This window comes from Poecilia reticulata, linkage group LG18, assembly GCF_000633615.1.
Source record: "Poecilia reticulata strain Guanapo linkage group LG18, Guppy_female_1.0+MT, whole genome shotgun sequence".
In the NCBI taxonomy this organism is placed as follows: domain Eukaryota; kingdom Metazoa; phylum Chordata; class Actinopteri; order Cyprinodontiformes; family Poeciliidae; genus Poecilia; species Poecilia reticulata.
The window spans coordinates 10029382-10056649 of record NC_024348.1 but is presented as its reverse complement, the minus strand read 5'-3'; the positions used below and the strand labels follow the sequence as shown (position 1 = coordinate 10056649).

Sequence of the window (27268 nt, the reverse complement as noted above, 5' to 3'; positions counted from 1 at the left end):
TCTGCTAACAGTAGGCTTGAACATCAAGTTCTGGAACTTAACCCTAAGAAGTTTAAAACTATCCTAGATAAAAAAGATGAAAATTGTTTCATAAAACTGATAACATGACTGAAGAAAAATCATAAAAATAGAAAGAAAAAACTCCAAGCATATCAGAAATGTCTAGCATGTTTATCTATGACACCTTGGGAATATTTTTACAGATGGTTAATGTGATTTTTTTCTTCTTGAATAAATAGATATATTACTGTTATCAAGCCTATTAAAAGCCATTAGAGGCAATATTTTGTGAGTCTACAAAAATGGGAACAACAGTAAATTATTTCACACAGCCTTTATTACACTGATTTTATTTTACGGTACAAATGCAATGAGGAGAAATGATTTGGCAGGCAAACGATTAAAATGGGGATTCTCCTTCATTTCATCCGGATTACTTCTTCGGGAATCAGTCAGCCTTAATTAGCTCGTTTTCAGGCACATGAGCTGAACGGATGTCACAGACTAGACAACAAATCCAAAGCTTGACCTTTAAAACCGAAAAAAACAACAACGAGAAGTTAGCAGGCGCTTGTGTGGTTGAGTTGTGCACTGAGGCTAATTGACCTTTGCTTGGCTTGTTAACCTTGGCTGTAAAAGCTAGGAAATGAAGGCAAAAACAAGACACATTTCTTCAAAATAAAAAAGAACATTAATTATGTGCATGAATCATGTTTCCATTGCTTTCTCTTTATAATTGCAGCCTGATTTTATGTTTGTTGTGCTATTCTGAAATTAGCGAGGACATAAAATAAGAAGAGCTATGAATAAGGGCAACTCTGCTCTTTTCTGGCCGTTAAATACTCCCAGTTTCTATGTGAGTTAAAGGTGAAGACTTTATAAATAACACCAAAACGCAATAGAGTTACACTAACAATAAATCACCTGTAAAAAGGGATTTCATGACCTTTCCGTCTCTCTTAGTTACACAGCAATATAAAACCATTCCTTCCCTTTGAAATTTGTTCCGTTTTGTCACGTTGCAGTCCCAAACCTTTATGTATTTAATTGATATTTTGTTAGATCACCACAAAGAGCAGAACAGTAAGGTTCAAACCGTTATCAAAAATAAAAAGAATAAAAAGTGTGGCGTACATTTATATTCACCCCTTTTTGCTCCCATACCTCTAAATAAACTCCATTAACACCACCAGGGAATACATTAAAGAATGTGCTTTGGATCAATTAACTGTGCGTAATAGTGTCCCAGTCAAAGTCCCAACCTAAACCCAACCGAGAATCTGCATCATGACGTAGGAACCGATTTACAGTCATATGACTGAACTTGTTTTTGCAAAGATGGTTATATGAAGAATTTACTTAATAAGTGCATCTCTAACTATTCACTTATTCATAAACCCCCCCAAAAAACTGTTTTTTTCCCCACTTTAAAATTAGAAACTGTTTTGTCTCAGTAGATCACATAAAATATCAATAAAACACACTAGAGTTTGTGGTTGTTTAAAGGTATGCATGGCACTTTAAATTGATGGATTCCTAAAGAGGTCACAATTTGGGCTTGTGGTTACTAAAGAAATGTGGGCTCCCGTAATAAAACCAATAGCTATGCATCGTAATTAAAATATCCTGCTGATGTCATGTCCGTGTCGGAGTACCTACAGCCTCTTAGGAGCGTGGAGTGTACGGTGCACCGTGGTCCAGCTGCAGGCCGTGTTCGGTCCAGACGTTGGAGTCTCTTTAGTTGCAGCTCTGAGAATGAAGCCTCCTTCACAAGGCAGATATTATCCCTCCGTCACAGGAAAGATCGTCCACAACTTCAAAAATAAATCTGTTTCCAGCAAACAGAGTTTTTCCTTCATTTGTTTTACATCCATAGATAAAAACTTCATTGTTCAGAACTTTGGCAAAGTTTTATGGCGGTTCTGATAGTTCTGTCTAGTTGCTTTAAAGCAGCATTAGGTAACTTTTTTTTTTTTAAATAGCTTTTTTTAATATATTTGTTAAAGTTGTCACCATGTCATGACAGTGTACTATGAGACAGATAATCTGTAGTCACCCTCATGTATGCGCTGCTCACACCCTCCCCATTCGCTACGCTACAGCAGGTTCACCACAACAGAGGCTGTCATGAATGTGAAGGCTACTTAGCATGGTCACCTCTGACAGCGGATAAACAGTTTCCCTGGAGTGGCAAGTTGATTCTTCACCATTACTGCATTTAGCAGCGAGTACACAAGGGTAATTGACAGCACCTAACAGCTTCCTCCTGGCTCTGATTGGTTGTTTTTGACCAGGAGCGGTAAATTTCTTCATACAGCAATAGTAGCTCAGAGAGATTTTCTGTCTCATATTATATCGTCACGACACTGTAACAGTTTCCACAAATATTTAAAAATCAAATTTTTCGTAAAAGTTACATACTGTAGCTTTAAGGGTTCGTTTTTCAGTCGGAATCTTCCCCGGCGGTGGCGGCCTCCAAAGCAGCAAGAGCCTCCGCCACCATAGAGTCCGTGACGCTCTGTACCTCCGCCTGGTCTTTCCTCACCTGCTCCTCATCCTCCTCATCCTCGCTCTTCGTCACAGAGATACCGCTCTCCTCTGTGCAAACGTCCGCAGTCTTTGGCAGCGTGAGCTCATCCCTCGTGCCGCCAGAGGACAAGCTGGTGGTGCTGGTGTGGATGTCCACGGACAGGACGCTGCCCTCGTCCCCGGTGTCCCAAAGGTGCTCCGGCGTCCCCCCAACGCCCTCGTCGATCTCGTCCACTGACGGGGTCCTGCCCGCCATGGTGCAGGTGGTGATGGAGCTGTCCCACCCGTTCGTCATGGCCTCGTGCTCCGGCTCGCTGTAGCTCCTGTGGTCTTCGTACTGCTGTACGTTGGGGTAAATAGGCACCTGGGTTGCATCGATGTCCATCCATCGTCGTCCTACCGCCTCTGGCTCAATGATGTACAGCCCGCCTCCTGCGGGAGGCACGCTCGCCTGCTGGTGCATTTCCTTTGCAAGTGACGGCGCCGAGTGAAGCCTGTGGTTGACCTGGTTGTTGTCATGCTCCAGTTTGAGTGTGCTGTCGTTGGACTTGCTGTAGCCCAGATTGTGGAAGCCATGCTTCTGCTTGTTGTGGTCGCCCTGCGGCTCGCGGCCGGGGTCACCGCCCGCGTGGTGCTGGCCCTGGTAGAGGGAGCTGCCCACAGAGTCGCTTTTCCGCACATCCACCGCCGTTGAAGGGTCGTAGATGTAGCTGTGGGGAAGACAAGACGCAGAAATGTAAATCACAGAGACACACGGTGTTTTTGACATGGGCAGTTGCCCGGGGCGGCAGTAGAACAGCTTTTGGGTGGGGAGATACAGAAGTTTAACTATTTGTCAGTTGTAGGAGTGGGTGACATTTTGTGTTACTATTGTGATTACAATAAACAATACGATAAATTCCCACCCCAAGTTGTTTGAAAAACATTTTTATTCCTGCCATCTACATAGAGTAAGGCTGCCTTCACACTGCAGCCTGAAGTGATCCATTTGCGATTTTTTGTCAAATCGGATTTTTTTGCCGAGGCCGTTCCACACATATGCGACCTGTATGTGTTCTGCAGTCTGAACGGGCAAACGAGCTGAAAGTGTCTCGCATGCGCAGTAGAGGGCGCTATAGCGTCAGAGTTCTCAGTGTTCTGCCAGCCGCCATAAAAAGAAGAGCTCAGTGTTTGCGGAAGTAAACATGGAGGCTAACGGTGGAGCTTAGCTTACATATTTGAAGTTGTTGTCCAACCAGACCAGCATATTAACAACTTAATCCTCATATAGTCCGTCATGGTTGTTGTTTTTCTTCCCGCTTGCGCGTATCAGGACGCAGAATAGTGACGTTTGTTGAGTATCAGTGACGTTCAGTTCGGATGAATGCGACCTGAACGTTAGGTCGCATTTGAATCGTATACGTATCGGATACGCAAGTGGCCTGGGTCGCATTCAAAAAGAATCAGACCTGTTGTTCAAACTGTCATGAAAAGATCAGATATAGGTCTCATTATGTCAAAAAAAATCAGAATTGGGTCACTTCAAGTGGGTTGTTGGCAGCCCTTCTTATGAAGACAGTTTGACCTCCCAAGAATATAGCTCTCCTGTATTTTAATTGGTTATAACATTGCAGAAGGCGGGGCTTGCCCGGGGTGGCATTTATCTAAGAGCCACCACTGCACAGAGACATAAACACGAACAGGGCTTCGTAAAAAGCCGAGGCTCACAGAATGATGGTTGTTCATTAGCACCGGGTAAAAAAAAGCAGCTCTGATTTCATCTGTGAGACACCACAGACAGATTCATAATAATGTGCAACAATAATGATGAAAACACCACCTAATGTTCCCTTGATATATAACCAGTTGGATAATGGGTGGTTGGATTAAGAAATGATGATTTAAATCCACATTGAGTGAATCAAAGAACCAATTTTTCTTTAGCAGAAAATCCTCTGATTGTTGATGTCTGCGGAACTGATTTTGACAAATATTTTGATGATTAATTCTCACTACCTTTGTAAACTGTGTTCACTGGCTCTGCTACCCCCCCCCCCCCCMCYCTGATGGATTTCCCTTCAAGGACAGAAGAACAGGTTGACTCGTTCACACTCAGACCCTACCACTGAGAGCGACGAGGCTTTCCTGCAAGACGCTGTCAGACGTCACCCACTGTGAGCGCCTCTTGTTTTCATGACGACCTTTTCATTTGTTTTCTCCATCTCATCACCATGCTCCTGACTCCAGCTGAGCTGCTTCCAGCTCGCGTCTCTCAAGGTGCTCCCTGCTCGCATCCCTTCTGCCTCCTTCAGTGTCACCGTGGTGCAGCCACGACTCTGACCCGCTGTAACTTCACGCTTCTCCATCCGAGAGTCCTTTGAGCAAAGAGCCCAAGTTCTGAGAATTGAGGAGATCGTTTTCAAATGTATCGGCCGATTCGGGTTTCTCCGTCCTCTTCCAGCCGCCCACACACAGCCTCACCCCTCTGACTTGAGTACCTCTTACCCACCCTGCATCTTTCTTTTTTTTTTTTCCCACCCTCATCTTCTCTCTGCAGAACGCTGTGAAAATGAATGTTTTCCATTTCCTCTGCTCTGCTGCTGTGTCCTCTGCCAAAGGTGAAATCTGAAGCATGTTTTCTGAGAGGCGAGAGGAGGCTCTCTCTTTGTGCTTAACTAAGGAAAAAGAAACGACCAATAATACTTAGAGGGGGGATGAGAAAGCCTGGCAGGAGAATGAAACTGTATTTTCATCAACAACAGGCGTCCATCCAGTTCATCTCGAAGCAATTTTCACAGAGCCAAACAAACACATGGCCTGTTGTTGTGATTTTCTCTTATTGCTTCCTGCTGTAGTGGACAAACAGAACAAGGAATAAGGCATTTATTTTTATAGCTGGAGCATATTTCAAGTCTACATAAGAGTGGGGTCAGCTTCTCTCTTGTAAACGGAGGTGATGTCAGAATCACAGATGCCAATGTGTGACAAAGGAAGTCGTTTAAAAGCTGTTTTTTTTTTTTTTTTTTATCTTCTAACAGTGATAAAAATTGAACTATACAGCATTGTCACTGGATGAGGTCTAATTGACAACGTTTGCTTACCACAAACGCTGGCAGTATGGTGCGGATTGTTACTGTTTCGCTGTGATCCTCTGACTATTTGAGGTTCAGTATTCACAGATTTTCACGTGGAGTTTAGATCCAGGGGTCTGCAATCTGTGGCTCCAGAGCTCCACTTTAAATAACTAATGTTTGGCAGTTATTCACAAATGCAGGTTTTTAATGGAGTACATTGATTTTCCATGACCGAATTAAAAATATTAGCGATATAGTTTTAGATCCAATTTTTTTCTCATTAATTTCAACATCTTCCTGAAGGAAACATATCCGTTCTCGTTTCTACATAGGTTTTATTTTTTTCTTTATTTTGAAACCTAAACTTAGGTATGAAATACACACATTTCAAATAAATTTCCTGCAGTCAATTTTTAAAGGTCTTGTATCTTTTTTAGTTGGACTGAAGGTAAATATTGCTCTTAGGATTGCTAAGATTGCTCTTAGGAATCCTAAGAGCAATCTTAGGATTGCTCTTAGGTTGCAATTCTAAGATTGCAACCTTTACAATCTTAGGATTGTAAAGGTTGCCGACTCCTGCTTATTTAGAAGGATATTATGAGATCGATAAGGTGTAAGACTGAGAGAAGCGCTTCCTGTACCCTAATTATGACTATGTCAAATCGTAAGCAAATCAGATATTGACACTAGTTAAAGTCTGGGATCTGCAACTCCAGTCCTCCAACGCTTACAACGACAAATACAAAGCAGAACATTATTTTAAGGCGAAATAAACAAAGAAACCGAATCCTGTTTGCCTCCAGCTATGGGGGGAACCAACATGCACCTTTTCTATCTGCATAAAAATATTATCTGTAGCAGAGATCATCTCCATGGTGAAACACAATAAAGGTAGGCTCAAGCTGTGAGGCTAGGCAGGGACAGGGAAGCTGATCAGAGGACGGGTGATTTAACACAGGCCAGGTCAGGAAGGATTTTTTCCTCCCCCATATTTTATTTGCAAAAAATTTAAATTAACATTTTACTCCCGCCTTGCAAATATGTCTCATTTTGCGTTGCTAAGGTGTAAAAAAACACAAACAACAAAAGAAAACAAAGTACATTGAAGTTTATGGCTGTGCTTCTGCAGCTCCTGTCCACCATGATTCCTGTCCACCATGCAGATGCAGGAAGTAGGCAGCTTTAACACAAATCCAAAGAAACGTATAAGACAATTCTGGTGTATGCTGCTAATTAATTGCTCATTTGTCAGAGCGGCAGAGTTGAATACGTCCTATTTTTACTGGGTGGACGGCGGGTCCTCATCGCTGACCCAGTAACCTTAAAGCCTCAAACTCTGCTAATCCCAGAAATGTGACACACCACACAATTACAGAGGTATGTGTTTGTGTCACAAGCATTCGCATGTGTGTGTTTGACATAAGAAAAAGTGTGAAAGAAAGAGGTGGGGGAGGGGTTGAGGGATTACTACGCTGGTATGCGAAGCACATTGAGCCCCTTCATTAATCTCCAATCAGAAAGTCGTTTCCTGGCCGCGCTCTGTGACCGCGCTCGCCTCGGAAAGCACGGCGACGTCGAGCCTTGACAACGATACATTGTACGCTTCTAATGAGCAGACAGTCCTGGAGAGAAATACAGTAACCAAGGGTGCGGGCTATTGACAAATCGACTCACGGTTCGTACTAAAAGTCCACGTGAGGCTCACTGTGCAGACGTGTTATAAACGGAGCTCTCTCTGTCTACAGGAGACAAGAAATCATTATGTGGATAAGCAAAGAGCTGAAAACTAACAGTGAGAGGATGAAAGAGAGGAGGGCGACATTCAGAGGTCCAGCTGTCATTAGATCTGGGCTACCGGGGGTTAAACACGCAGACGTTTCTTTGAATTTAAAACATGTTGTGATCTAAAATAACAGAAGGCTTTTGAACAATTTTCCTTAAAAACGATCAGATTCAAAAGTATTTTCACACTCAACACTATTGGCTCAATCTGTGCACTCATGGTGCTGCAGCAGTGCAGTCGCTGTTCCCCAAAGTGCCTCAACTCTGCAGTCATGTGGTTATTAGAAGGTATTTTTTCCTCTCAGTCAGAGAAGTGCAGCTCGAAGCAACCCAAGGAAACTTTTTCTTCCTGTTGCTTTAGCTACAGCACAGCGGCTTCCTCACCTGACAGTGAGGACTTCATCTGGTGGGACAGGTTTAAAACAAGACATGGCAGATTCAGAAAGCCTGGCGAGACTAACTAGGTAAAGTTAGGTGTGAAAAGGTGAAGTGAATAGATTTCGAAACAATAAAATTAGTCGGACAAGAAGTTTTCCCTCACTCTTCCACTCGTTTTCTGTTTAGACCAGTCGGTATTCATTCACAACATGAATGAATAAAATTGTAATTAAACTGTGACACTACATTGGGCTTTCATATGAATATGGCAGAAAACCAAGAATGAAGGAAACATCAGAAAGATCAAAATGGTGACGATATTACCATTTAGGGCTGAAACCCTTTCCACTGTTCACATTGAGGCATATAAGTTACATTTGGCATCTGAGCTTTTAAACGAGGCGGTTCTAAGTGTTTTAGAACCGCCTCAGAGGTCTCAGGTATTTGCAAATTTTAGCTAACCCCGGCGAATTCTGGGTGTGTGATGTTAGTTTAGATCAACAGATTTTCATAGTCAAAATACACTTTAAAGTGTTAAATATTAGCTTAATATAAATCTAACCAGTTGCGATAGTAATTAGTTATTCCAATAATTTATCTTCTGTATTGGCCCAGTTTTTATTTGTTGCTTTATTTGTCTCCTTCCAGACAATTAAAGTTAAAGATATGTCTTGAACAGCATAATATGCATTTTTTCTCACATTCTGGTGGTGAGAATAACTTTCACACATTTTAGCTTTATGTTTTGATTGTCAATAGAGTATCCTTTGTTTGTTCCCAATTAAAATAAATATGAAAACTGTTTTCATTTGATTTTTTTTTTTTTTTTGCTCTTCACAACATACTGGAGAAGAAAACAAAGTGAAACTGACACAAAAACATAGAATAAAGTTAAAATAATGTCTTACCTTTTCACCATCCGGCAGCATTGGCACCCCATTTGGCCAGATGTGTCGTGTTGCTGTGGAGACACATTAACAAACCAATTAAATATTAAACAGCCGCACATTCTTGGAAGTAAACGGCACAGCACCAAGAACAGAGCAACTCAACCCACAGACAGGACGTCAGATTTAAGCCGATCAAGCAGCAGGTTATGGGTCTCTGGTTCAGATCGATGATCAGGGAGCGTTATTGATCACCTCTGACATGTGAACGGCTTTTTAATGAAAGCTTTTTTCCTAAAGATTTCACCTGATCACTTGGCTTTGCTCTCGGTTTTATTGGTGTTTGGCCACGACGATGAAAGCTGTGTTTGCCTGAAGCGCTGATAAAGTTGTTATTGCCATCGATCACCTGCATGTCTGTGTCTGTCCGCGTGTGTGTTTGCGTGTGTGTGCGTGCGTGTGTGTGTGTGTGTGAAAGATCGTGCAACAACGTTCAGGATGGGAATGACCTTTTCTCTCCTGGTGGTGTGCTTCACCCGGCTGTGGCATTTCATTGCCTGGGTAAATAATTAATCAGTGACTTTTGAATAAGTTTGTCTCAAAGTGAAGGAGGAACAGAGACTGAGAGGTAGAGGACACAGTGTCTTTTAATGAAGAATAAACACATGACTGCAGAAGAGACGCTGATCCCACAGGACTGCAGTTTAAATCTTAAGATCCTCAGCTTTGTTTTTATGTTATTTCCACCATCTATAAACTACGCATCATAGCGTCTCACTAATGTCTCGTAAGCTATTCTTGTCACTCTTGCAGATATTTTTCTGTCACAAATCGCTGACATCTCCATTTACTCCGCCTCCTCTCTTCTTCATCTGTCTTTCTTTCTCATTTGCAGATATGCACAAACCTATCAGTCATGGCCAGCATGTCACAAACAGGGGATTTCAGTGCTTCACTCTTCTCCAGACTTTCTTGTCAAATATTTGACTTTCACAGTGGGCCTACGGTTTATTTGCAGATTCACCTCTTGGTAGATTTTTTTACGTGGAATGTAACCCTAAGTTATTTGCAGAAAATCCATCTATTTGTGGATTTTTTTGGTAGCGCATATCTAAAATATTTGAAGGAATATTGCAGCTTGGGAAGCTGAAATACCTGGGGCAATGCTACTTGACATGCTACTGGCTGGAGTCTGCAAAGCGACTTGCATTTACATTACTTGGTGCTGATTGGCTGCACCCCAAAGAGCGGTAAATATTAGACTCTGCTGTATGTTAAGATTGGATTCAATACTTATTAACGCATATTAAAGTATATTTGGTGTTTGGACTATTAAAATAGGCATTTAGAAGTGTTTAGTGGGGATCTGAGGATTTTTGGATTTGGTCCCTAATCGCCAAACAAACCACAGACTGGCAAATGAAGGAAGGAATAACATAATCACAAAAAGGAGGAAATCAAACAAGGATGTACCTATTGAAGTGCAGTAGGAAGGTGGGCAGGAAGGACGGAAGGAAAAGGAAGAAGCGTTGTACTAGTCTGATTTTAATTCAATAATTGCATCCGAGCTTTCTGAATCAGAATCAAATTAAACTGTTAAGTGCCTCAAGATCACCATCCCTAATGTATGGAGGAAGACGATCTTAAGCACATCTGAGATGAAGCAGTTTTTCATTAGGCTATTAAAAGCAATAGGAAAATGTTGCTGGCGTATCACAGCACTCCTCTGAGGACTCACTTTACGACAGTCTGCTGATATTTCAGCTTAAAGTCATGACAACTTCCAAGCAGTACAGCAATGAAATCATCCAATAAAACTTGGAGCTTTAATTTCGTGGACTTAACTGTGAAGCAGAATCAGTGCGGCTCAGTGATGTGTTTTCAGGATTTCTTGCTAACCTGAGATCAATCTATGGGGGCTGTTGCGTCATTTTATGAAATTTGTTGGGCTTAAGCATCCCTGCTGAAAGCAGCCAGATTTTAGGAATGTAAGAAAGTGCCTGACATCCAGCTGGTATCAGAGGAACTGATCTATGCGTTAGTATTGATTAAACAGCTGCAAGGTCGGTTGGGTTATTCATGTAATAGCACGTTGCACAGGTTTCATCACCAACAGGGCCTTCTTTAGGTGGAGGCTCTTTATATTTGCTGAAAAGCAACAGAATCTGGCTTAGCTTTCCCAGGATATCTAACAATCCTGCTGCAGGTCTGCGGCTGAGTTTAGAGGCACAAGTGGGCGTCAGCATTCAGGCTACAGAAAAAAAAAAAAAAAAAAGACTCATCGTGATGATGATCCTCTCATCTCCGAGTGCCTCGTATTCTCCTCGTCCAAATGGACCCTTATGATTTGAGTTGGGCTTGACTGTAACCCAGCAGCAGCAAACCCCCCGCTTCACATTCACGCAGGCCTCCGACGGCTAAAAACCAAAAGAGCGCATCTTGGAGTCGGGGCTGGGGCTGGATGCTGCGACAGGCTGCACTTTAAATAGCGGACCCAGTTTCACACGCTGCTGCTCTGCAGGGCACCCACCCAGCCAGAGGGTCCCTTATCTTGCAGGAGCGGAGCAGGAGAGGAGCTTATTTCCCCTGAGGGCTTCCAGAAGCGTCACATCCATGCGGCGTCGCGCTGGTCCTGAGAGAGCGCTGCAGTCACAATCAGCCGACTTTTACAATTACAGTTCACGTTCGAGCAGGTCAATAATCCTCCGAAGAGCTCCACCTCTCCGTCCCCTCAGCCTGCTGGATGTGCAGATTTCTCCCTCTGTTTCGTCTCCCACACTCCGTCTCTTGTTTTATTGTTTTGCAGTGGCATTTCTTTTCTGGTGCATTATGCATATCCCATATTTCACTGATATGTGTTTGCTGCTTTCTGCTCTCGGGGGTGCTTTTAATGTGCCTGCCTCAAAGTCTTCCAGGCTGCTTGGATTAATTTGGGAAGCATCCACAGCCCACCATCCTGCCAAACACACAGTCATGGCAAAAAGAAAGCAGATACACCCACCATCAGTTCTGGGGCTTTAATAAAGAAACAACCAGGTGTTTACTAAGTTCTAAAATGATTTAAATCTGACTAAATGTACCTTAAAACACTGAATGCGTACAACATATGTAAAACCTGAGAGGCATAGTTCCTTTCTACCATACGTTTTATAAACTGTAATGATGAATAGTTATGACAAAAAAACTCAAATCTTATGCTTTAAATATATAAATCTATGGATAGTGGCTCGAGTCTTGTTAAAATTCCATATTTTTGTGATGTAACAATAAGATTTCTGGACAATAAACTGTCCCAGAAATAATTGTTACATGTTATTATATTGTTAATGATAATATTGTTGTTTTGAGACCATTTTCAAGTAACATAATGATATCGGCACAATAATGTAAGTCTGCCTGCTCAAAGACCAATAAACTTTCAATGCTTAACTTCGGAAGATATTTTAAATATCCAATAAAAGGACAAAACCAAACAAAAAAAACCCACACACAACCGAAACTATAAATAAAATTGACTATGTAAACAAATTGCAAGCATCTCTGTAAACAAAATTTATGATAAAAAAAAAAGAAATCATCAGAATGGAAATGATCATGTGATTAATTGATTTACTGCTTGTTGCGGCAGGAGTCCATCGTGGTGCAACAGTAAAAAATAAACGTCACATTGTATGAGAATAACATGAAGACTCTCAGTCTCAGCTTTTCATATCACAAACACCACTGTGTCTATCATAAATATTCTCATTTTATATTTTCTGTAGAATTTGTTGACTGCTAATCTTTATGTTTTACAAATTATGGCCCGGATCTATTACTGGGACCACAGTACTGATATCAGCGTTAAAGAGTCCCTGTACTTTACGTACAAAATAATAAACATTTTACTACATCAAGAAACATTTCAGAATCACTCTTCCGATATGCAAACTCTGATAAAATAGTAGTTTAAAAGTATTCTTAAAAATGCGATAAATGAGTGTAATTAAATTCAATCTCCTGAAAACATAATTCAGCAATAAAAATGTAAAATACTTCATTTTGTCGAGCACACAGTGATAGAAACTGGTTAGCCACATTGCGCATATTCGATTAAAGTGAAGAGAATGACTTTAACGTCCGCTGAGAGCAAACATGCCAGACAGGATGATTAATGGCTGCCTCACTGGGTCGGAAAAAGCTGGTTTGCATCGGAGTCGGGTTGAGTTGCACATTTGCAAGGCAAAAAAGAGTCTCTGGGCTGTTTGAGTGCTGACAACGTGATTGTGGCGCTCCCTGCCTCGGGCTAACCATCCTGCTCCCGCTCAGCAGAAAAAATCCCCTCGGAGGAGAACTCGTCCTGCATGCCAGGAATGGCACTAGAGCCACCTAACAAAAGGCTCCCAGTTACAGCACTGCTCTGATAGCAGAGAGAGCGCAGTTAGCTTTTAAAGTCAAAGACAACTCCCCTCTGAAAAAAGGTATGTTCAGGCTCCAGAGTGTCTACTTGTAGTTGCCACAATGTGCTTGCTGACTAAGATGACAGAAGACCACAGACGACAGAAATACTTTTTTCTGCTGAAGTGCAACAATTGGCAGCTTTAGGATCTTCTCTGAAGTGCTTGTTTTTTTGTTAATTCAACAAAGAATTTGATTTGTAGTTTCAAATTCTAGACAGAAGTAAGAAAGCTTCTCTGTTAAATGAGAAATGGAGGAAATGGTTACAGAGTAAATAATATCTACAACTCAGCAAACAATGAAGCCAAACAAACTCGCTTTATACAGCAGAGCTGAGTGCTTTCGGTTTGTGAAGCTACTTGTTCCTCAAATAACTCGGCACTCAGTCTCACCATCTGCACAAGGCTTGTGATATTGGCTCATGAATTCATGTAATTTAAGGTTAACAAAGTGACCTAAACATGAAACATGTCAGGATAAATGCTTCATTAGGTTGGGGATGATGGGAACTGCACTACTGAGAAACGTCGCTGAAGGTCATACGTGCTGGAAAAGCTTCGACACCGAGAGAGTCAGGTGACTCTGCTGTTAATGCTTTGAAATATCCTACACCTCATGCAGGTCCAGCTTTGACCTTAGGAGTCACTGCAGTAAAATATATATGGCTTTTACTTTGGTGGTCTGAAGGAAATATACGACAAAGAAGGAAAGACAGAAGAAATCTGTATCTAATCAACAGAAAACATTAAATTTTTCTGCAAAAATTTGTTGAAGGTACACAAGTGGTGTTTGAAAAAAATAGAAAAAAAAAACAAAAACTGCTGAATCCATAGCTCTTTTGAAAAATTGCAGACAACAGTTCCCCACAACTGCCTCATACGTGTATACCCTTATAGCTTGTCTACTCTGATGGCTGAGGATGAGCGCTAGCTAGCTGAAATTTAAATATATCTTGTCTGACTGTTTACGTCCGTCGCTGCCATGATTATTAATAACTTACTACTTTAACAGACTTATTCACGTGTGATTTTAACTGCTTTTCTTATTTAACGGAAACGCGGCAATTGCAAAATTTTTCGACATTACCAGAATATCAAAAAAAGTTTTGTGCACTCTTCAAAATAGAAAAAAACAAAACAAAACAAGTGAGCATATCGCTCAAGTAAAACAGATATGTGTTAATCTTTCTAAGACAGGAAAAGAAAAAAACTCTAAAGAAGGAGCTACTCGCTAACGTGGTCTGACCAATAATTAAAAACAACTGAAACTGGAAATGAAAAGGATGGATGAAGACCCAGGTTTATCTTGCCACCACACACAGCAAGGAGCATAGTTGGGTAAAAACAATCACCGAAGCTCTCTGTTGGAAAACAGAAGAGCTTTCTTTTTAATCTGTGAGGTAAAGGATGATATGATTTTCTCTGCATCATTCTCATCAGATCCTGGTCTAATAGAGGTGGTCGCACTGACAGTGCCTTTGAAGAAACACATCAGCAATGGTCTTACATAAGAAATTGTTACTGTCCCTCAACCTGGGAAGGGTTATAAGTCAATTTCTAAACAACTCTGCAAACCCATCAGTGATACCAGGCTTTCCGGCCTCCTGCAGGTTTTCACAATAAGCGACAACAGCAACAGCAGGTCCCTGCTGGCCGAAACTCACATCCGAACATCCAAATAACCAATCATGTAGCCTTCCTGGAGACTTTTCAAACTCATAATGAGATCACAGATTCAATCTGTGCATCAAATGACCATCATTCATGCAGCTATTGGCCATTGTTGGCTGGCAATAATAGTGCCTTATCTGCTGCCTGTGTCATTCAATAGATTACATATTGCTCTCATATTTTTTTTTATGATGGGGAAGATCGTTGGACGATTACTGAAGAAGAAAGATTTTTCAGGGCCGGCAGCTTTGCCCAGACCCCATTTCTTCACTCTGTGCGCTTCCTGCAGGGGAAATTGAAACTTTTCATCTAGGAGAAACAGGTGCAATAAAATCGAGATTGCTGTAGAGCGTCTCCGAAATGTGGTATGGATTGAAATCTGGGGAATACCTGCAGACTTGGCAGTCAGGGCCATTCGTGAGCTATCGCTGCAACAGGAAAATCTCTCCTGGACAGAGAAGGCTGAGAACCGTCCTTCCAGTTTTATCTTTTCTATTCATAAACGGGAATTTTTTTGTGTTACAATAAATGGAAGATTTTACTGTCAGAGTGAATGAAACACTTAAAAATGTAACAACACTGTGTGAGGGAATAGTTCAGATGTTAGTTTTATGAAGCTGCTGCATCAAAAAGGAAAACAATACAATATAAAATGAAAAAAATAAAATGATGCATTTGATGCTGTAAGCATGACCGGCGCAATCCTCTAGCATTTTTCTACAAAGTTTTTTTTAAAGTACTTTCTTTCCTCAATATACATTAGAAAAGTAATGACAAAATCCTAAACTACAAAGAAACGTCAACAGTTTGCTATGAACAGCATTAACACTCTGTTTAATGCAGAGCATCTTTTAAAGTGATTTTGATTTCACAGGAAGGCTTTGAGGACCCACTGAAGTGGAATTAACTAAGGCCAGCAGAAAAGACACATGATCCAGCAACAGTGAATGGAAGCAGCTGAAAATCTCCCAAGTCTCATTTGAATATCAGGTAGAGTTTAACAGAGCAACTTCTTATGTGCAGAAAGGGTTCCTGAATGCCAGCTTTCAGGTCAAGACTCCATGTGAAACCTGTGCTGTGATGACATTCTTCCCAGTAGAGTTTGCATAAGGAGGAGGCTGTGGTGAAGAGACACACCTACAAAGCTTGTGAAGCTGCTGCTTTTTAAACATTGACTTGACCATGTTTATCACTGAAACAGTTACAAATTTCATTTTTTTTTAAATATATTTATTTTTATAGTCTAGGGGTACAGAGATAGAGAAAAGGACAGAGACAAAAAGAGTATTGGTGTTATGCATTTCTGTGTGTCAGCCACATAAAAACAATAGACCCAGACTAAGTACAAAATAAAGTCTTCAGAACTTTACCATTTTATTTAATATTTGTTTTACCATAACTTATTGGTTAAGTATGATAAAAGAAATTACGGAGATCATGAAATGTTCAGAACAGAAGTCTAATTTGATGTAATTGCAATCTATTTCTATAGACTGTTTGGGCCAATAAACAGACTATGAAACTAAAAGAACTGTGAGTGACTTGCTTGTGGTAGATATAATATTTATTGCAGTCACTTCCAAGTGAAATAACTTCAGATTAGACAAGTACAAACTGGCTCCTGGTTAGTTTGAGACGTCCTACGATGACCACTCTTTTTGTGGAAAAAGACCCAAACTCTGGTAAACAGTCACATGGTTATTTGACCAGAACCTGTGAATGTGACTTTGCAGATTTGATTTCCAGATTTTAACCACAAAATATTCCTCCACCACCTCTTTTCAGTCTTGCATATCTGATACCAATTGTTCTTGCTGCGCCCTTGGAAGACTGAAATCCATCCATAAGCATTTCTGTTTAGCTCTGAGGTTCAGCTGCTGGTCTAAACATTACACGAACCATCACTAAAGACCAAAATACAGGTAGACGAGGAAGGGAAACAAATACAGGGAGCTTAAATAACCTGTTTCGGCCAAAACTTCATAGAACTTCCTGGGGTTTGCAGGTAATTTCTCCAAAGTAGGTCTCAGCGTGAACAAAGAAGCAGTCCCATTCAGAGAAGAACCTGTTCGTCTTCCAGAGTCCAGTCATCTGAGATTGGGAACATTTAGCTTATATTAGCTCTGTGACACATTATAAAGTCATATTTTAGACGTCGCTACTAACCTGGGGCTCATCACACGGTATATTTCATGTGTTTGACAGGACCGTGAGAAGGGAGATCATATTCATATGGGTGACACTGGGAAGGGTGTGGTAAAAGAAAGTAGGAAAACTGGTATGACATCCACCTCACTGTCTGTGGTTTAAGTTTCTTGCTCTTTATCAGAGGGGGATCTTTGTGAATTTAACTCAGAATCGGCCATGACGGATTTTTGGAACATTTTGTAGGTGAATAAATATCCAAAAGCAACCTCAGATCTTTCATCTTTAGATTTTTCAGTGTTTTCATTTTTTCTCCAGACCTAAAATGACTTCCTCTTTTACAGTGGAAATTTCCCTGCAAGCCAGAAGAGGTGGCCATGTATGCTGAGTGTTGGTGTGGCGGATGGGTGCAGCGTCGGGAAACTTCATAACATATTTATGTGAAATACAGTCGTGTTTAAAAGTCTTGAGTCATCTTTCGTTTCTTGACCTTCCTCCCAAGCAAACAGACTTTATTCTTATTTCCTGAACTAGTTATTCTGACATTTGATAAAACATTCAGTTTTTCTTTGCACTTTGAGTGGCAAAATGTTAAACGCTTGATCTAATTTTTTTTGTTAAAACTGATCTATGAATAATGGGAGCATAAGAAAGGATCATAAACTCCAAAGATTAATCATTGTTGTCTTTGTGCATAACAATTTAAAATAACAATTTCAAATCGAATATTTTCCCACAAAAGACATGATTTTTAGTAGAATCATTTAAAAATACCAAAGATAACAGTTTGAAAGACAGCATGCAGTGGTTTAGGACGTACAGGGTGACTCCCAAAATGAGCCAGAGAGATGAACGGCCTTCATCAGCGGTCACTGGTGGAGGCCGGCAACCAATCAAAATGTCGTTAGCCTCTTATTTAAAACTCCTAAATGTGTTTTGTCTTTGATCTGCCTAATTTTTTCTTATCCTGAAGACACAAAACTTCAGGATAAGCAAAAAGTAAGATTTGCGTCTGATGATGATCCGAACAGGGACTGGCTGACGGGAAACTGAAGCGTCCATAAACGTTTGCTTTTTAAAAGAGCATTAACAAATTATGATGGTGAAAACTGTTCACAGGTCTTGCCCTCCAATGCTCCATAAAATCTCAGAAGAATAAAGGGAGGATCAAACACTCACTAGATGAAACGTTTATAGTGTCATAATGACGTGAAGCTGGGTTGTGGAAACTGGTTCTTCTATAGAACCAGCTAGGAACTGGTTATATCATCACCACGTTTGTGGGAACACCCTTGAAAACGTGACACAGAGCAGATGATAGATATGATGGAAATATTTTGTGATTTGATACCATACATGTTTAAAATACATTCACACACAAATGTCTAATGGATGGTCTCTAACTTTTTGTGGCTGGCTGTGAGAATAGGACAGGAAGTTGGTGAAAAGGTAGCCGAAGTCTAAAGAAAAACGCTAAAAGACCTTCAGAGAGTCCAGACAACTCCTGGTCAAGAGTCCTGGTAGAGACAAAAAACAGTCTGGCTCCTTGTAATTTGCCTGCCATAAAATTCTGGACTTTGAATTACATTTTAAGAAAGTTTGCCTGGAATTTACAGAGACTGAAAACGTATAGTGAAATGTCCCAGGTGACGTTTAGGTCTCTAAGATAACTGATACACAGACTTTATCATCCCATTTAATGAGAATTTTCTTCTTTTTTTTTTACGTGTAGTTCAATGATGTCAGGCTGGGATTTAATAAAGAGCAAAGAAAAAACAGAACAGAATAAAAATGATCAGCCTCATTTAGGCTAACTTCTACCAGAATCCCAATATTTATTATTCTGGGTTATATTACAGCATCCCAGTTTTATATAATAGGAGGAACTGGGTGCAGATGTCCATACCACAGAGTATTTAAGCTCCTTCAAATACTTGAATTAAGTCGATACACACATGACGTTTTCTGCTCGAGGTAAACCTTCCTTCTGCTTTCGATGCTCATGGCTTTGTTCGGCTTTTCTGATCACCTCCTCAGCAGGGACAGATGGCACACAGAAGCTGCTTCTCCTTTAACGTGTCCTCTTTGCTGCATTTTTTCCCCCTTGCATTGGTCTTTCCTTACAAATACGCCAGGGTGAGATCCCAGTGGGATTCAAGGCGTGAGGAGTGAGGTGCCGCCTTGCTGTTGTGAGACGGACTGGTAGTGACAACTGTGACTGCGGTGTCATCGGCGGTTTGGCAGTCGTAGTAGGAGTGTGACAAAGAGATAAAAATGGCCATTTTACCACCTTATCTCAAGCTTCAATCTCTAAACATGGGAGAGAAGAACTGCACTTGCTGCCAGCTTTACAATAAGATAATTTAATAGGTGTGGATGGAAAACATTGGCAACTGGCAACAGTTTTTTTTTATTGTACTTAAGTATTATTTTCCACCCTTAGAGGCAAAAATTCTTCTGTATGCATGTTAGCAGTATTAAACTAATTTCTCTCAAATTCTGGACACCAAGGAGTGGCACAAGAGGAGATGTTTTTAAGTTGAGATGTTGTAGTAATGGCATTTTCATACAATGTCTCCTGTAATATCTGTCAGCAACTAAATACAGTCTGTGGCCTCAACAAAGCATCAACCATTCAGGCTGTCATGTTTTCATGAGCAGAGAGCACCATAAACTGTTCTAATTAGATTTACCATAAACTATTTGAAGTTAATGCTGCAGCATAAGCTTAAGGCTCTTGTTGTGAAGGTTTGTAGGAACAGCGACGAGCCGTCGAGTTTTCTTTTAAAACCTTTCGAAAGAGTCAAATCTGCTGTATGACTGTGTTTTAGATTTTCAAAAAGTCTTGAGGAACAGCACTTTGAAGATTATTTCTCTGTCTCAACGTTGCAAAAGAAAGCAAAAGCCCAGAGGGAGACAAGGATAAAATAAGTCATCTGCTCCGACTGGTTATACTACTTTAATGCAAAGCGGGGCGAATTTTAAACTCATTGTTGCCTTTGGATCAACATACTTCATGTTAATTTAATTTCATTGCTGTCAAACATGTTTTGCAACTCTGACCTAGAGTTACGAATGGCTGTAAACCTATTATAATTGGTGGAATTATAGCGTGTAGCTATTTCCCTGTGCTCTTCATCTCCCTGACAGTGTTAATTAAGGAAGAAATAACTTCCTGTGACACCCTTTACAATAAGAAGCTTAGACAGATTGTCTACAGTATCGCCTGAGGTTGAGACAATATGTTCAAATGGTTCAGTTTATGACTTGACCAGGTCTTTAACTTCTGAAATATATGCTGCATAAAAATATTTATTTGTGATATCCTTACTGTCTACAATGACACTGAGTTAAACGTTTCCTAAGGTAAAGTTATTAAGAAGCTGTCGCTACATTTTATACACGTAAACACCTCAGACTTTAACTAGCAGCAACTTTTTCAATAAAACCTTAATGTTGAGATGGAAATATTACATTTTACTTAATTTTTCTCCAATAGATGGATAGGCTACTTATTGTCTGGGTTTTATGTCAATAACATAGTAACATTTTTGATTATTGGTTTGTTTATTGGAAGAAAATCTTAACATTCACCAATTGTATTACATATCTTACATTTTAAACTAGCTTTATAGGTTTGAGTATTACAGGCATTGCAAATCAAGAAAAATATAAAGTTACCATGGAAAACTAATTTTCATCTAGATTAATTTTCAATATTTACAAGATAAAACGTGAATCTTCTCTGATGTCAAAAAGCCTGGAAATGTGCAAAAATAAAATGCCATTTCTTCTTGACTAAAGGCATACATTTATGATTTTATAAATAAGATTCTATTGCATTGTGAAGTCAGAAGTTTTTCTTATTTACTATAGAAAAACAGTTCCTGAGATTGTAAAGTCAGACATTTGCAACAAAAGACAACAGAGATGCTTAAAGTTTAATAGTAAACCCAGGAATTGAACATCTGGGTAAATTTCCAAAGTGCAAGTGGAACATCCAGGCTTTTCTCCTGTATCAGAAAGGTTTTCTTCACTGTCTGAGGCCTGTCTTTCCAAAACCAACATAACACCTTACACTTTGGAAAATATCCAGAAGTATCACCTAAATCCAAAAGGACTTATTTGTCACAAATGTTTGACTTCACAATTTCAGAGAATATTTTAATCTTAATGTTGTAAGTTTATGCTTTTAATCATAACTTTGTAGAAATGTCTGAGTTTTTTATGGAAATGTACTCCTCCGTAGCCACAGCGCTGCTTTTTCTTTTATCTAAAAGGGTCCTAGTCTGCCGTCACAGCCTAAAACCCTACTGTAGTCAGCACAATACATACACAACATTACATGTTATTATCATCTAATATTTATATAAAATAATTGTGTCAACAACAATAACTTTGTTCGTTCTAAATGTGTTGTACAGTAGGTCCCATGACAACAGTCAAAGATTTTTCACAGATTTCATCATTTTATAAAAAAATTTTGCTGAGCAAACGCAAAATATAAAAAAATGCAAATTGGGAAGCTAGGATACCTGCACAATGCTACTTGACACACTATTGGCTGGCATTTGCAAAGCAGCCAGTCCGGCGCTATTGAGTTTCCTTGGTGCCAATTGGCTGTATCCCCACGAGCAGAGATAAGAAAGAGCATAGATGTTAGATTCTTGAAATGTGCTAAGACTGTTTCTAATGTATATATTAATGCATATTAATACATTTTAAAGTGGCTCTCGTGTGAATGTGGCGTTAGTCGCTGTTGTTCCTAATTCCAGTGTACAAATACATAAAAAACTCTTTACAGGTTTATTTCCCTGCTGCCAACAGTCACCACCAACTACAGTTTGGCAGAGAACATGTAATCTCACACGAGGCAGGCATCAAGCTGTAGCTTTGAGACTCATTTGATGTGTGCAGATTATTTTAATTTGTGTGAGCGATCACACAAATCAAAAGATTTGCTTAACCATCCATCAAACCTTAACCCTAACCCTAACCCTCACAGTATTAACTGGCTTCAACTGGATATTTAAGTGACAAACCTGAAGTCTTGCAGTAATACCGAGAACAATCCCCCTTATTGACAGTATTTCCCTGCCGCCTGCTGCTGGTGTGACTCTCAGCTGAAAGCAAACCGCAGCATTTCGATAAGATGCTTCATTTTAAAACCTCTTATCAGCTGGAAGGCTTTTAGGTGCAAGCTAAGATGTCAACACTGTATTTCAAAGTCTTTGTAGTGACAGAAAAATGACGCAGCCTCAGCCGCAGCTTTGTACTGCTTTTCATAACTTATCACAGCAGATGATGAGATACCCCTTCCTGACCCGATAACGCGTCCCATAAAGGAACTGCAGCTTTTCATCTGATTCGTTTTAGTGTGTCACTTTTTCAATTACAGCTCGCACAGAAAAGCCCAGGAAAACTATTAAACGTGTGTCACGGGACGGAAAGAAGTCGACGCTCGGTCGGAGCGAGACGGCAGCTTTAGATCTGAGTGTTTGACAGGTGTGTTCAGCAGTGTGACCTCGAGGTGGCTGATTTGAATAGGCCGGATGTGATTAGGGAAGAGCATTCAGGGTCATATGGAAGATAAATTTCTACAAAGCTCGCGTTGAGAAAACATTATAACCCGTCTACAGATTTCAGACTTGGTGAAGCTGACTAGCTCTGCCTGTGTCTTTCTGTGGGTGTAATGCGATGTGCCGTCTCCTAACATGCCTCCCTCACACGGCCCCGGGTGGCAGTCTGCAGTAAACAATCCTGTGTCCTCTGTATTACCCAGCAGCCCACACTTATCAATAGCTCTGCCCTGTTCTGTGTTGCACTGCAAACAGGCATGCTGCTTGTTTTCCTCCTCGCCCAGGAGCCCTGAACTCTTCTTCAGAGTCTGCAGAGCCGCTTTAAATAATGCACGGCTGGTAAAGAGCTCGGGTCAGTAGAAAGTGAAGATCAGCGTGTTCTTAGGAACTACCGGGCACAAGTTCTTACAATCATCACAAACTTTAATTTATTTCATGAGGATTTTATGTAAAGCAGTGCAGAATTGTAAAGTAGAAACAAGTTATCTTTTTTTTTTTTTTTTTGTAAAAAAGTTGCAGTGCATATGAATTCAGTCCTACTGAATCCGCCTGTTCCTGCTGTACAAAAGTAACCCCACAGCATGATGGTGCCACCACCATGCTTCATCATGGGGATGATGTGCAGCTTTAGTTTTTACTTTGTATTCATAATACAGATGTATACATACAGAGACATGCGTATTATTAGTTAGGTGACTTCTGCAGGGTGCACTGGGTGTCATTTTGGTTAATCAGAGTAAAGGTGCTTAACACAAGCGCACAACACACTCGCCATATTTTTACTTGCACAGTATTTGAAAAACACTTCACATTTTCCTTCCAGGCTAAAATCATGCAATCCTTTATGTTGGTCTATCGTATAAAAGTCCAGAAAAACGCATTAAGAAAGAAAACACAATCTCTACACAAATCATGTTAAATGGAGATAAAACAGAAGGATTGTCAGATTTTAAACATTTACCAAATGACCATCCCGGGTGTTAGACGAAAATGTTACTTCGACTTGGAGTAAATATAGAGAGATGAGGCGTTTTATCGAAACCCTGACAAAATAAAAGAAGACGCACAATTTGACTGGAAAAACATGAAAGTTGTCACTGACGTACTAGTTGATATGTAGAAAACTGGAGCAGCTTTTCTTTTATATTTATTGTCTTTTTTATAATACACAATCCAACTTGTGTAAGGCCAATTTAGAAACTATATCCAGCATTCATGTTTGTTTTCTGGTTTGTGGAAATTCTTGAAATGTTTCTGACAAGATGTAAAGAAACGTCGTCCTTCACAAACAAAGGAAGCATTTGACTTAAGTTCAATGTATCTAGGCCAATGTAACCTGACTTTGAGAGACCAATGAAAAGCTATATTGTATTGTAATGTCACAAACTGTAGTTAGGCTAAACACATATTTTCACTCAGATAAGCAAACACCTTTTTAGTCTTCGATTTATGAGTCAATCAACCGGTAATGGAAATGTGCCAACTACCCCCAAATTGGTTGTAATTTGATTTTATTCTCCTTGTTCATTAAAAGCATTAAATGTGAAAAGTCAAGCTTTTTTCCTGTATTCAAATACAACAAACTGTAAAATCACTGATGTACTTTTAAGAAAAATATGGCATTGTAAAATACTGAATGCTTTGCTATCTATGACACGGATATCATCGATAAGATCCTTCTCTGTCTTTTTCCATGACAACAATCATTTGATTTTAAATAATATCAAATGATATTGATATGATATATTTTTTTAAAATACATAGTTTCCCCCCCACACTTCCACATTTAAAGGGAATTGTACTTTTGGGAATATTTTTTACATGGACCAAACATTTGTAATGATGTAAAGCATCTTTTGTCTGAAAAGCTGAAGGAGGAAACTTATTGCTTTTGTTCGATAAACAACAATTACTGTGATTATACTGATTATGAAAATTGCTGCTGCTGCTGGTGGTATTTGCCAGTTAATTTCACAGCCCTGCTGAATAATTATCAAGACAATGAGCATGAATGTTTTCTCAAAATTATTCTGGTCTTCAACCAAAATGAATTTGAAACTAAAATCTGACATTGCCATGCAAAAGTTATCAGACATCTTGAAACTTTCCAGATTTTGTCAAACCGCAGTCACAAACTTCAACGTATTTTATTTGGATTTCACATGGCAGAGTGAGCAGCCATGTGAAAGCCACATAACCCCTTCTGACGCAACGTCCACTGGAATGGACATGATATTTTTCTGGGATTAAACCAATAAAAAGTTAAGGAATTTCTTATGTGCATGATGCTTCTTACAGGTTGCTTTCTTATTAAACAAAAACAATGAAGTTTAGACTCTTAACGTGATACTAGTGAGTTACAGGCATCAGACAAGATGAGCGTATGAGTGTATGAAACGAGAGATGGGAAGGAGTAAGTATCTGTCTTATATCAAAAATATCATAGCAGCCTAAAAAAGTTGCTCTCAATATAATTTTAAGTATTACCAGTCTTCGTATTTGAAGGTATTGTGAAATTTTTATAGGCGTTTTAATGACATGGTCAAAGTCCAACTGCCCATCAAATTTGACAGCACTGATGGAATTTTGCAACAAACAAATGCGAAAAACTCATTTCTAGATGTAACAGCAAAGGCGTGTTTGTGTGTGCGTCAAATACACACCACACCTTTCAGATTGTCTTTGTTAAAAAAAACAACTAAAAGTGAACCCATGTTTGGTTTCATTCCTCTTCAAAATGTTGTTTTTTTTATGTTGGCCTATCAGAAAAATTTCAATATAAACTAACTTCACAAAATGTGGGAAAGTCAAAGAGGGGGTGAGGAAAAGCACTTTCTCAAGAGCTGCTCACTTCTTCTTAGCTTTGAATGTTTGTAGTTTTGTATTCCTGTGCTGTAATATAGTTTTTTAAAAAGAAAACTGGTTTTCCCACTATTGCAGAACAGCACCTCCCTCACCTCTAGCACATCATTTGTGCAACACGATATCTGAAGGCAATGTAAACAACAGCGCTGAGCTCAGGTTTACATCCTGTTGCAGGCGTCGTCCCGAGCTCAGCAGCAACAAAGCACAGAGCAGATTCATTTGCATCCACTTTTAATACTTTGTTTTAAGCACTGAGCTGCCACTAAAGGCCACAAAAAAAAAAAAAAAAAAAAGAGAGAGAGAGGAGCTAAGACAACCCACAACACAACTCTGTTAAATAAACCTCCCACTGCAGGATCAGGACACCAAGTGATGCATTACACCGCTGTAATACATCAGTTTGTTCTGGTCCAGGGTTCAGCCTCATGTTAGAGGAACAAACACAAGCCAAGGCCACCCATGTGTGCAGGACCACCTCCTCCTTCCCCACCTCCACCTATCAGAATCAACCAAACAGCAGCCCTGCATTCACTCATTAACTTCACCTCTACACCAGCCCTGTGTTATGGAAATTTTTATGTTCCTGGTTCCCCATGGAGCAGGACAACACCAAAAACAAAGTATAAAAGTCACAATATAAAAGTCATTAAACTTTACCACCATTAAATGGTGAAAGCTGTAAAACGCCCGCTTTTATCTATGAATGACGCGCGTATTGACTTTTTTTTGTGACGCTTTTATTTATAAATAACGCATATATTTAGTATTTTGTAACGCTTTTATAAATATTCATGATGCGCAACAGGTGTACACTGACACCTCTGAAGAAAAGCTAACCATGGATAGGTTTTCTGCAATAGATGTCAGCCTTTATTGTTACTACAGTGTTTTATTACATCTTGATGGGAAGTGATGCTGTTTTCTGCCATATGGCTAATATCGTCCACCTGTCGACGCTGCGTTAAGTAATGTCTAATAACTCCTGTTTTACTTCTCTTTCTAACTCTAACTTCACCATGCAGCGCATTTAAACGTAAGTTTTGACTATTATTATTATTTAAAGTAAAAATAAAACATAGTTTGAGCCTACCTGTCGTGCAAAGTGAAGGTGTGGCACTTTAATTTGCCTCAGGTATCAGAAACACACGGATGTCATTTAACGTCTTCCGCTCTCTTCCGGTCCTTCAGCAGAGTGAAAAAGTCTAAAAAACAGGTGAAGAAAAGATGGAGGTTTCTTTTCCAGGACGGCCAGAGTTACTGTGGTGGGTCGCTGAGAAGAGTTCCCCCCCCTCGGTGACTCCGCAGTCCCATGTTTCCTGTGTGGACTCGGTCTGCTGATGGGTTGGTTAGTTAGTTAGTCTGTAGAACTAGTGGAGAGCAGAGCAGTGAAGTTGAATTTGCGGCAACACGGTGGTTTCCGGTTGAGCCTTTCAAATTAAAACACAAACTATTTTTTTTCTCATCCACTGTTGAAAAAAATATGTTAGAAACTTATAGCATGGTATTTGCGGAAGAGGGTCAGGGACGCCGGGGAATAATAATTCAGATTTTAACCTGAATATTCTTAAATTAAAATCCGAATTTTAATAAAATATCAGATTGAAATCAGAATTTTGTGCTTTTTTGAGTTGCCCCAACTTTCTTCCGTATAAATGCCTCTTTGTTTCTGTCGAAGAAATAAAAACATTTCAAATAATTTTTATTTATTTACTTGTTGAGTTTAATGTTGTGTTCTAAAGCAGGGGTAATCTAACTTTACAGTTTCAGAAGCTATTTTACCCTCATTAGTACTAAATTGAATATATCTTGAGACTCAAACTTTATACATGGAAAAAATGAAGACACAATAATGATTTGTCTTGTCCTTTTGATCCTTCTTTTTTCAGAATTTGTTCGCATTTATCGACACTGCATCGATAAATATTTAATTAACTAAATTTGTT

General features: G+C 39.8%; 1 protein-coding gene across 1 annotated transcript; it reads right to left on the bottom strand.

The window, feature by feature from the left end:
• Positions 1-319: 319 nt before the first annotated feature.
• On the bottom strand, positions 320-26661 carry LOC103480500 (uncharacterized). The gene is made up of 3 exons (XM_008435462.2): positions 26416-26661; positions 8651-8703; positions 320-3239 (listed from the first exon to the last, which is right to left on the bottom strand). The coding sequence occupies exons 2-3, from the start codon at positions 8680-8682 to the stop codon at positions 2444-2446; spliced, it is 828 nt and encodes a 275-aa protein (XP_008433684.1). The 5' UTR covers positions 8683-8703; positions 26416-26661; the 3' UTR covers positions 320-2443.
• Positions 26662-27268: the final 607 nt, after the last annotated feature.

Excerpts from the sequence above, each read along its gene's own strand:
- LOC103480500 (XM_008435462.2), bottom strand. The coding sequence starts at position 8,682 with ATGGGGTGCCAATGCTGCCGGATGGTGAAAAG. Across the intron at positions 3,240-8,650 it reads TGCTGCCGGATGGTGAAAAG|CTACATCTACGACCCTTCAA; the intron begins GTAAGACATTAT and ends TCTTCCCCACAG.